General features: G+C 36.6%; 1 protein-coding gene across 4 annotated transcripts in view; it reads left to right on the top strand.

Annotated features, from left to right (window-relative positions):
* The window catches only part of RBMS3 (RNA binding motif single stranded interacting protein 3), a 449,717-nt gene that overhangs the window by 404,813 nt on the left and 32,465 nt on the right, over positions 1-12,439 (top strand). For all 4 annotated transcript variants that reach the window (XR_009818745.1, XM_061996425.1, XM_061996424.1 and 1 more), the window contains exon 11: positions 11,796-11,906. Coding sequence is in view for 3 of the 4 variants with exons in the window: in XM_061996425.1 (XP_061852409.1) it covers positions 11,796-11,906 (111 nt within the window). In the remaining variant the exon portion in view is untranslated. The remainder of the gene's footprint in view (positions 1-11,795; positions 11,907-12,439) is intronic.

The following is a 12,439-nucleotide window of genomic DNA, read 5'->3' as shown; positions in this document are numbered from 1 at the left end:
TTTTAGCTTTTTTTGTTTTCCTTCAAATTTAAATACATTCTGAAATGACATACCATTTTGAAATATGGTGGAAACATTGCATTTTGACAGCTCCATTTTTTTCATTCTTTTGGTCACATTTATGTGCCAAGAATGACCTGAATTCACAGGATGTTTTATTCTCCCTCAGTCTTTTTTCCGAATAATTTGCTGTTCATCTCAGCAATATTTGTAAACTGTCCAGCTGGCCTTTTTATACTGTGGGTTATATCAGGATTTATTCCTCCAAAGCACAGAGATTGTCTTAGCTTCATGGAAAATACATCTCCCTCAACTCATGACAGACTCAACTGCCTGATCTATGCATCCCAGAAGGCTGATTGTCCAGTTTGGGCCAAAGACTCACTCTGGTATGTTCACCACAGTAGTGGACTAACAGCTTATCATTCTCTGGCAGCAGAGCAAAGTGATCTACACGAAAATATATGGTAGGAGACAATACCTAGTAGCTACTTCTGTTGGTTAAGTGTAAGAGTATGGTTTAGAAAAAGATCTGGAGAATTCTTAAACTACTCTTTCTTGACTCATCCTTAGCATCTCTGAAACTAATGTTGATCACAATGGTAGTTTGCTTTCTAGAATCCAGAGAAAATAAAACCTACATACAGCAACTGAGCACCTCTACAAGTGTTTAAATATCTGAAAGACATTCAGGATAATAGCCCAGAGAAACATCATTGACTTCAACCTAAAATTCTGCAAATCAGACTGTTTGTAGAGGATGCAAAGTCATAAAAAATAAAGAATGTCAGGATCTGACTGCTGGACTTTCACATGGGCTTGTATATGGTGACTGATAGGAAACGATGGTGTTCCAAAACACTGTGATAAGTCAAAGCTTTTTACATAGATTACTGTTGCATATATAGATAAATATGATCCAGAGACTTACCTAATTTACTCCAATTAGCAGTAAACTTGGAATTCATTTGCTTACACTACTTTTGGCTACTTTGGTTTATGACCATCCTGAGAATTGCAGATCGCTACATTCATTTGCTTATGCAACAATTGACATCAGTTGATGCTTTGGCATCAGTTGAAATGGATTACACTTTACAATTTTATGCAAATAGCAAGAGGTTAACCATCAGTGTAGAGAGAGGTAATCGTAAAATATTTGGTCTTGACATTACTGTAACCGTGGACCTGAAAAGGCATTTTGTCATCTCCTTTCTACTTTCACTTAACTAGTTTCACCAGAATTGCTCTCAAGCTGGTAGCGTGATGGAATGTATGTGGTCCGTTCTCTGATATGGAAAATAAACTCTTTTGGGATCAATCTTCAGAGCTTAACAATGTTTTGGTAAAATAGAGTGCCCTGAAAATATATGGTAGTGATAGGCTAGTGATGAACACCCTCCGCAGACTGGGCAACATGCCAGGACAGTGACCAGGCAAGCCTCTCCCCTCTGTCATCAGTGCTCTCGATCTTGGTGTCAACCTATGGGATGCAGTGGCAGGGATGCATCCCCCCACCTTTCACAGTTATTGTATGTATATATGTATGTATTTTTGTGATGAGAGGCCAATGCCTGGACATAACTGAACAGCTGTAGCTTGATAATGACTTTCAGTCCCAGCAATAACTGAACCTGGTGACACAGCATTAAGACTCTCTATTCTATTACCACTCCTCTGAGCCACTCTGCTCCCCACATGTACTTTCAACATATTTAACATGTTACAGCTGTGCTCACTGCTATACAATAGTTAAGAGGGCTGCCAGCATTTCCAGTGTGAACTCACATTTTAAGGCTAATCACTCAGCTGTAAAAATGTGCTCCAGGCTGAAACTTTATAAGGAAGATCTCAGCCCAAGAGTGACTTTATCTGAACAAGAAAAGGGAAAATATATCAATTTAGTCATTCTTAATCAGTACCGATATGTTAAAAAGAAAACAAGTAATCCTTGCTGGATCAATTATTTACTTTTTCTTCTTTTTAACTTGATGAAAATCTGCACATTTTTGAACTTTTTGCATCAAGTTTTTAGACTAGCTTGAACACTCGCACAATGAAGTTTTACTCACAAGGGTCAGTTTTAAAATGCTCTTCCAATACATTCATATTCTTTTAAAAGACAACAAAGTGTGGACCAAAGTAAGCTTAAGCTAGCCATTTTGTGTTATTACTTCAAATTTGATCAGCCTGAATCAAGAGGTAATATGTTTCCTTTTCTTGATTAGTTTGGACTGGAGTGTGTGATCAAAAACTTCTGTTCTCTTTGGGCCTGCAGTGGTACTGATCTAGACTGTACTCCAACCTGAACACTTATGAACTTAGGAAAGTTCAGATATAGATCCAGACCCATCCCAGAACCCTGATATCAGAAGGCTCCTGAGTCCTCTATATATTACATGGTTTGTAAAGCATTTAGAAGTCTTTGGTAGAAGGGAGACTTATAAATGTCAGGCATTTATTGTAATACACAGTCTGGTTTCACTGGAAGTACTTTAAAGTAAACAAGGACTATAAAATACTATGGTTTTAGTTATGTGTTCATCCTCTATAGACTCCTATTTTCTGACTGTTGACACAAAACTGATGTCTTCAATTTTATTTCATTTTTATCAGTTGTACTTTCACTGATTTAAACGTGGTTGCCTTTAAAGTACATGCTCTGTGTGCTTGCTGCCATTGGCTTTACTATCTTCTTGTACTCTCAAGAATCAGGGACAGAATTTTTAGGTAGGGATATTTCTGCAGACACAGTTTCTTCAGTTTGTGCCTATATCGTCAGTTGTTCAAAACAATGGAAGACTGCACAGATGTCATTGAGGCCATTATCCAAGGATGATGAAGTTGTTCAGGTGCAGCAAAAGCCACATGTTGGTAGCAGCTGGCTTATACAGAGTTGAGGGCAAGGAGCAATTGGTCTGGGGAGAGTCAGAAAAAACAGTTAAAATTTGTAAAGGCACGAGTGAGTCATAGGCTCACATTGCCTTTAATGATGTTAAGAAGGCACTATTGAAAATCTGTGCCTCAATCTTGGTTTTGAGATCTGTCACAAAGCTGGTGCTGCCAGGTAGCCAGTTTCAACCACTCAGAGGACAAATCTCAATACAGAATGGAGTGGATTTCACCTACAGCATCCCCGTGGAGGGTTATGAATCCAGAAAATGAAATGCAATTTGGATCTGGGGCAGGTTGTTTAGGCTGTGAAAAACTGTGGTTTTAAATCAGAGGAAAGGCAGGACTGGAATATTTTTCTTTCCATTACTGTTGAGAAAGGGCTTTGTTCTAACATAATAGATTACAATTCTAACAGAACATGATAGATAGAATTATGTGTTTGTCACATCTAACAAGGGGACATTTCTAGATTTCAAGATCAGAGTGAAGCACTGTAATCTAGAACTGAATTGATATGTACCGTGCATTGTGGCTTAGTACAGGATTTCCCCTATTAACTTCAAGTCTAAAATCTATTCTTGAATGGATGGCTATCTTCAGATAAACATCCTTACCTACTCAGGGTCTCATTTCTAGCATCTTCTGCTATCTATTTTTTCCTAACAGGTAGGATAAGAAGGTTTTCCAAGAAGATTATGGGGATATTACTGCCCTTCATCGGTCTTTCAGAACTTATAATTCAGAAAATGAGATGTGGGGGGGGGAAAGAAATAATCTTCTCACCCACTATACGTAGGGTTACATTATCTGCCTCCTTTTTTTTTTCCCCTCTTGTTGTTAGCCAGTTCCTCAGCACTTCTAATGTCTCCCGGTGTCAGTGTTTGTCCTTCTAATAAGTGAATCTTTTCTTCCAGCATAGCTGCTAGATTGCAGCTCACACAGCATGGGTCCCTCCTGGTTTTGGGCAGGAAATGAAACACAGCACATCTGTTAAAGATCACAGCTGCTGCCCTGTAGCGTTTAGGCTAGAAGTGCACGTAGAAGAAATGTCACAGATGGTTCCTCCCCTAACCAAGTTAGCTGCTCTCTCTGCCTGGCAAATGACCTATGTACTAAATTTCACTAGAAAAGCAGAGATCAACAGTCCAGTGTCTCAGACATTTGGTCTGATCAAATGTCTGTTGTCACGACTTCATGGAGACACACAGACAGGCAGGTCTGCCTCACCTTGCTCAGATGACTTAAGTCCCATGGAAAACCAAGATCCTACCATATTAAACATGCCATATATGCTCTATTGCCACCTGCTCTGCTCCTCTACATCCAAGTACAAGTTCTGGAGGCAAACCTTGCTATGAGACGTTTTTCTCGTATTTTGAGCATATTTCCCTGAATAAAATAGAACAAGTGTTTTCATTCAATAACAGAAACTCTTACTCACTGTTATTATTAAATATTCCTCATAAGTAAGAAGTTTCAAAACCTGTCACTGTTACTATTAGTTACTTTTGTCATAATAAATGCCGGACTGAGAGTTTCAAACATAAAAAGTTATGCATATGTTGAAAAAAGTGTGCCCTGAGTGAGTGTGATAGAAATGGCAGTATCATTTGTCTTCTCATGTGCAATTATAAGTGTGTATATATGTACAAATATATGCAAGATCAGTCTATTGAGGATGCAAATATGGCATGCTCTTTGAAAGTTTTATTGGAACCTAGTAAGGCAAGGAAATGAAAATTTAGGCTAAATGCTAGTGCTGACTCATACTTGTGCTGTTTAATAGTTTTCATTTTGCACCTTGTTAGAACTAGAATGTACCATCGAGGCGATTTTCACACCTGGTTATAGTCATGAAGGGAGGGAACATAGCAGAAATGTTTGGAGGGGAAAATTATTTGGATTTAGCTTTGATAGATGAAACTCCATTCTAAGGTGAAGAAAAACTAGCCCATAGGAAAGAGACTCCTGATTCCCATTTACTAAGATGGCACATCAGCCACCGGGAGACAGTGAATGAAGGAACTAGTCTACATAAGAGAATATGTATAAGAACGTAAACAGAATGGAATTGCCAAGCACAACACATCAACATGTGTCACATACTAATTAGGTATGGATCAGGAGATCTGTACGTAAAAAAAAAGGTTTAGTTTCATCAATAGTGTCAAGGTTTTGAAATCCGTGCTTATTTTGACATGGAATGTAAAGACCTTTGGAGGTTTTTTTGTGAAATCTGATTGTATGAAGGTCAGGAGAAGATTTATTCTATGTGTTCCAGTGTTTATGTCCTGAGCAAACCACAACCTCTGTGTTTCCTCTTTGTCTTCTAGGAATGCTAAGCCTTATGTTGAGTGTTGTGAGGATGCCTTTTTTAGTGATGGCTGTTCTTCATAGAGTAAAAGCACTATTAGGTGAACTGGATATATGAACGTGACATACAGTCAAGTGCACATAAAGCCTGAAGAGTAGGAAGAAAACAAAAGAATTCTGATTTCTTGTAATTGTAATTTCTTGTTCCTCTGTACAATATGTCAGAAGAGGGAGCAAGAGCTATCTGTAGCTTCTCTGCCTTCTCTAGCACTTGCTGGAATGAATGCTCCTCTCTGATAGGTCATTTCCAAACTTCTATGGGCTCCTTCCTGTTGGCAGGCTGCAACAAAACTAATCCCATTTATTCAGGTGCATAATACCAGTAATTTAATTTTATTTTATTCCTGAGGCAAGTTGGAGAAGAGTATGGAAACTACTGTTTTTGTCACAATTCAGAGAGATCACATGGGCTTGTGGTTCAGCCTATATGTGTAGATAGTAAAGGCAAAGATATAGCACAGGGCATCAAACTCTTCATATTCCCTGTAGTGATCCATGTATATTTTCCATTTATAAATGTTGTCATTTTGTTCAATGTCCTTTTTCTTTTGAGTAGAAAGATCTAAGCCACCATGCAAAAATCACTTTAGGCACTGAGTGACACGTGCAACTTACAATTTGCAACTGAAATGCTCCTTCTTTTAGGTACTTTTAGATTAATAGACACTAGTATGCTATGAAACTTACTGGCTTTTCAACTCTGGTAGGAACATAAACTACTGACATAATATGACAGTGGTACTCCTTGATGTAATGTATTTATTAACCTTTACCAATGTAGTTGTAGGTATTGCTTTATTTGTGCACACGGTTACTCATGTAGAACTTTCTACTGTATCAACTATGTTTTCTTTATCACTTTCTTTTCCCATTTATATATCCTTTTAATCTACATTTATGTGTGTAGGCTAATATCTGTATAAAATCAAAAGCTGTATTTCGACATATAGTTGACATATAAGTAACATATTTATAACATATATGTAACATATTTGTCTATATATACATATATATAACATATGTATAACAGATGTAATATATCTATAACATATCTGTAACATATATTATATATAAATATATATAGAGAGAACATACAGTTAAGGGCAACAAGAACAATGTGAAAGAAACCATCAGAAAATTTGCAGTTGTTGTAGAGAAAGTGGTGCATACACAAGGGTCACCTTTGTTCTTTGTTTACCACACTATATGTGGAGTTTTAATCTTTTAAGACCAGTTACTTCTGGGTAATAGCTCTCTTGGACCCATGATATATACTTTCAGCTCAGGAAAGAAGTTCATGAACATACAGAAAACAAATGAGGAAGAGAAAACAAATGTGTCCATTGTTCCAAGGAGGTTCAACTAAGTTATGAAGGTGATATCAGACAGGATTTTAATTTACGCCCAAAATTAGAAGTATTGCAACATGAAATTAGGATTTAGTTCTTGCCACAGAAATAAGACTCAGAGTTGGTGATGGTCAGAATTTGCCTGTTCCAAAGTTAAAGCTGCTTTAATTTAGCGCAGCTTTGGGCTTCTTGCTCACTTTACCCCATTTTTAGCAAGCTTTTAAAATTCAACAATGTAATGAACTGAAACCAAATCCTAAAATGTGTAGAATATACATTATTAGCTGACATCTGATCAGCTAGGAAATGCCAAGGCAATTGGTTACTTTTTGTCAAGAAAGGGAAAATAAGTTATTCTTTGATTCTGAAATATAGTTGGTTTTTATGGAATATCAACAATTTTTCCTAGCAGAGTTGATGACAGAAGGGTAGAGAGGATTTCACCATTACCTTTAATCTTCCTACTATAGTCATGAAAGTTTGTCAAAGTTTAAAGTTTAACAGCCAGCTCAGAGTACTTCACTAGGCTCACCGCTCAGACAAGGGGACCTTATTTTTCCTGCTGCCTGTAAGAGGCAGCCCAAGGAGATGAGACAAGTCAATCTAGACAAAACAGTAAATCAATAGATTGGTTGTCATTTATTCAGTATGCAGAGAGAGTACATTTATCTGCAAGAAAGTATGCATGCTGGACTTTCTCATATTAATTCTTGATAGACACGTCTGTCTGATAAATATAAGGAAAGTCATCCTTTCACTCAGTTTAATAAAACCTCAAGAAACAACATGTTCTCAATAACATAAAGACATTCACTTGGTAGTATGGTAATAACTTTTCAGATGGAATGATCTGGTGTTTATATGACTGCACAATGTGTCTATAAACAGATTTGCAAAGTAGGTTTGCTGATGTAACAGTTATTGGCTTTACATTGGCCAGTATTTACAAAGTAGAATGTGTAAGTATGCCTAGATTGTTAAAACTTCCTAAATAAAGAAAAAGTAAACTGTAAAGTAAGCAGATGCTTACTGTAAGCTTTAAAAACTATTTATTCAGCTGGTATTTGTGCCTTAAATCCAATATTAGTATTCGAACACTGGAATAAAACAGAAGCCTTTAATACAGTTCATTATTCTAAGAAGCTAAGACTAAATAATCCTTCCTCCCACTAGCCCCCAAGTGCATCTCTCAACCAGTGAACTGTCTGTTCCTAAAGCTCCCTAATACACTATTTATTTTTGATGTCACTTTCCCAGCCTTCAAAGCAACATAAGTTGTCATGTGTCATTGCAGCAACATAAAATTTAAGATAAAATTTATTTCTGCTGATGCCTTTTGGTATTGTATTGGCAAGTACTTAAAGATAGTTTACTTAATGTAATAAACAGGCTGTATTTAGTGTCCTTCCTGTGATTTCAGTTTGTTGCTATAGAGGGAGTATGCAGTGTTTGTAGTTGAGTGAGTCAGGCTTCTTTCTTTGCAAGTGATAGACTAGAAAATATTCTGATCTAAATACCTTCACTTTATTTTGGGAGAGGTATGTCCATAGAGCTTAGAATATTTTAAAACAACAAGATCTTTCAAATAAAAGAAAGTCTAAGGCAATAAACATATCTTTGGTTTATTGTGTTTATTAGGTGTTGCAAACATCATGCATTTTCTTCTATATCATTGGTTTGTTACCATTAGCTCTGTTAATTTCATTTAAGGCCACTGCCGTCAGCATAACTGTATGACAAGTCATATGCCGAGAATAGCCTGTGAAATTTAAAAGTCATTTTAATAACCAGTTTCTTGCAGGAATTATTAAAAAAAAAATCAGACTGAGGCAACAGGGCAGACTTAAATAATTGGCAGGCCAACTACTTCTTTTGGCAAAGACATTGGCAAAAACCTCATCGTAATTTCTTCTACAGATTTTTTTTCAACTGAGCTGGGTCTCCGGTAGTACTATGTCACGCTAAGAAGTCTGTACAGTTTACAAACTAAGTAAAAACACACAATTAAACAGATGAAGATGAAAAATAGGTTTCCTGTAGCCTTTGCCAATCACCAAGTGGGTATTTATCAGCTAATACCTATTATATGCTGAGAAGAATAAAATTGCTTGTAATATGATGGCTACATTTAATGCAAGACATTGTCTTCTTCAGCTAAATAAGCTGAATGTGAATGGACTTGACAGCATCCGTTCTGAGCTACGTTATGGTCTGGAGACTGAGTGTTGCCCTAACAACCAGATGATATTTCCTTAATTAATTACAATTTTTTTTCCATATGTGGTCACAAGAGGATTCTGCAAACTCTGGTAAATTAATGATCTGGCAAATACATGGAAGTCTCTGCTCTAGGTGACTGTGCAGTTTCAAACATGTTAAGCTGTCTTTGGAAAGTTGCAAATACTTGATTTGTTTTCCCAACTTTTTCTCATAATGTATTAAGTGGTATACGTTTAGGGACTAGAATATATGTATTTTCGATTTCAAAATAATATGTTTACTATCTCTGAGCAATTCTTTTGTCCTTGATACATTTTCTTTCCAGTCCATATTTTTTTAATAGTTTATTTGCAAAACCTGTCTTGCTTGCTTATTTACTGAAAGACATTTGCTATCAGATTTTTCCACTGTGTGTCTGGCACTGTGTTTGCTACACTAAATCATAAGACTGCTTTCGACGCTGTCCTTTCTTCATTTCCAGGTTCCTGAATTTATACACAGGGATAGCTATCAGTCTGTCACATCTGTAATCACAACAAGTTCCTCCAACCATACCTCTGCAATAAACATCTTTGCAAAGAAAGCTTGGTATTTTAAGGCTTTGGAACATCCTAAATTAATGGCAGCCGCTGCGGCTGGTGGTGCAGGGCTGCATGAAGCTGTGGTGCAGGTGTGACTTTCTACTTATTCCATCACACATCACAAGTGGGAGTTCACCTTGTCTGTCACAGAAAGCCCTGAGGCAATTATTTGTCTACAAGCTAAAGGAGAAAACTGCTTGTAGAGGGAACTGAGAACTATTCATCAATTGACAAATTTGATTTGAGCATTTATGGTTTGATCAAGTAGAAATAATGGTTTCTGGATCGTTCTGAGCATAAAGCTTACAACTTTTTTTGTCATAACCAAAAAGCACGGGTGGATGTCCAAGCCCCAAGACTTTGACTGTATGGTATCCCAGGCCACTGGTTTTGAACATACAGCAAGAATGTAATTTTTCTTGGGCATGATTCTACCTCAGACTTTTGTGCTGAATCTATTACGCAGAGACTGCCAAATATGCTGAATGGGTGTATGCCCTGCAGATTTGCTTTCAGACTCTTTCAGCAAAAGGGTAATTTTTTTTAGCAAAAAGGGGGAAGCACCGTGAAAGAGAAGAATGTCATATAAGGAAGAAATAAGGGGTTTTGAATACAAATATTTGCTATACTGCAAGAAATTTTATGGTGAAAGTTTTGTGGCTATCTCGATTTGAAAGGACTTATTCCAGGAAGAATATTAGCACTGTGGAAGTTCATTATAATGAGTTAATCAATAGGTTAATCTGTAAACCACTGGAAATTAATACAGCCAAGAAAGAGATGGAAGTGTTCGCAAGTGTTATGGGTTTGTACTTGCACACTGATCAGCTTGTTTATAAGCATTTATCTGGAATCTGACAGGTATTCTGTGGAGGCTAGTTTCTGTAATTTGCCAAATTTCTCCAGAGACTCTTGTCTCTAGAAACATAATCCACTATGTGACATAAAAAAAGTGTGTTATGTATTTCATATACTGAGAGTATTGCAAAAAAGGACTGACCAAGTTGAGTCTACCTCCTCTTTACCATTGGATGCAAATAATGAGTTTGCAGAGACTGTGGAATCTCTGCTTCTAAGATAGGATGTGCATAGACAAAATATTGCTGGAAGGTGAGAATTAATTGAATTGGTACTTCCTCTGCATTTTTTCTTTTTGTTTAATTTTTATTTGCAGCTGAAAATTTGTAATCCTTTGCTTCTAATCACACCAATGGCAATGCAGTCCCATAACTCTACCTAAATGTGAGAATGACATTTAAGATCAGATGTACTATAAGTTTTGGAACTAGTTTATTTTGAATTTCTGTTTGTAGCTGGATTTTGTCAGTGATCTCAATGGAGGAAAATGTCAGTTTTCCTTTTTTTATTAAACAAATATATTCATCCACATTTTCCATGCTTTGTAGCAGGTGTAACGTTGTGGTCGTTTGTGCAAATTTATAATGTGTGCTCACAAACATACATATAGACAATGTTGAGCTATTATTTCATATTAAGAAATAGCTGGAAATACTTCCTTATTTTGCTGTCTGCAAGAACAGACCAATGTGTTTCTGACTGACTTTCTCTAACAAAAATGGCAAATAACATTATACACCATGCAACTGATGAGAATCAACATTTCACTAAGTCATGAGGTTACCACCATGGGACTTTGGGGAGTGGGAGAACAAAAGACAAGGAGTATGAATGTCAAAGCAGCTTTTTCCAAAGCTCCTTTGGCATGTCTTTTGTTTCATTTTTGCACAAAGTCATATTTTTGCTTTAGTTCATATGCTGTTTGTTATTAATGTCTTTGTTTTTCATGCGGAGAAGAAAAATGCTTTTAAATGCTATGTATGTGTTTTAAATGGGTGTCACTGCCAAACTCACTGTCAATAGCTAGTCTTACTTAACCAGCTATAAAATGTCATGAATAAGTGTTCTTAATTGAGACTGGAAAAATCCAAGGTAATTACCATAATAGGCTGAAGATCTCAGAGACTGGAGGTTTTAGAAGTCAGAGAAAATTGAGGACACATGTGTTCTGTCTGTAAGATTGTTCTATATAGGACATGGAAAAATAGAAATGATAGGCATTTTGCAATGTGCAGTAGCATTCATCATAGAAAGAACATATGCATTTGTTTGTCAGAAGCCACAAAGTAAAAAATGACACTTAATTGGAACTGACATAAAATGGCCTCATTAGTAGTACAAATAATATGTATGTGTAGCTTGATTGTCAATATGAACAAAACATATTTCCTCTGACAGATATATTAGTGTCTTTTAAGATTCATGTCAAGTTTTCATCCAGGTTCACACAGTTAGAGAATGCTGCTTTTTTTTTTTTTTTAAAGTGAAATGTTGAAGTGTAAATTATGTGTGTTTGTAGGGTGCTGTGATAACACCAACAATGGACCACACTATGTCAATGCAGCCAGCAAGCATGATGGGCCCTTTGACCCAACAGATGAACCACCTTTCCTTGGGCACAACAGGAACGGTAAGATCACAGATTATACTACTTACTTTCTATATTGTGAAACATCTGTTGCATACTGAGTTTCTCAAGGTGATTTATAACTCCTGGGTTTTCAGCGCTTCACCTTTTTTGCAGACTAATGTTACTGTGGCTTACTTTGTTTTTTCTCTTCATATCCAGAGATGTCTAGGCCTGTCCAAGCAAATATATTGAAGTGCCTTTCATCATGACTCAAACTTGATGTACTACACAAACAATATCCTCATACTGCTATGTGACAGAAACATCTGTCTACCAATATATTTATAAAACCATCATATAGCCAACAAAACCTGCTCTGTACTTATCTGTACCAATTCTCATGTAAATATGGAACTATTCCTCTATCCATTTGGGTTTTAATCAGAAATTGCTTTTTTCTCACTGTGAAAAGTTTTATACCACTGCTGAATAGGAGCTCTGGCTTTGTGGTAGTTTCCACTATTCATTTCTAAACCGTAACAGCTATCCATACATAGTTAGCTCCAGACTCAGAAATATGATTTTGGCCAAGG

The sequence above is a fragment of the Colius striatus genome, chromosome 5 (genome assembly GCF_028858725.1).
Source record: "Colius striatus isolate bColStr4 chromosome 5, bColStr4.1.hap1, whole genome shotgun sequence".
NCBI classification, from domain to species: domain Eukaryota; kingdom Metazoa; phylum Chordata; class Aves; order Coliiformes; family Coliidae; genus Colius; species Colius striatus.
Note: the sequence above shows the minus strand (reverse complement) of the source record. Positions and strands in the feature narration are given on the sequence as shown.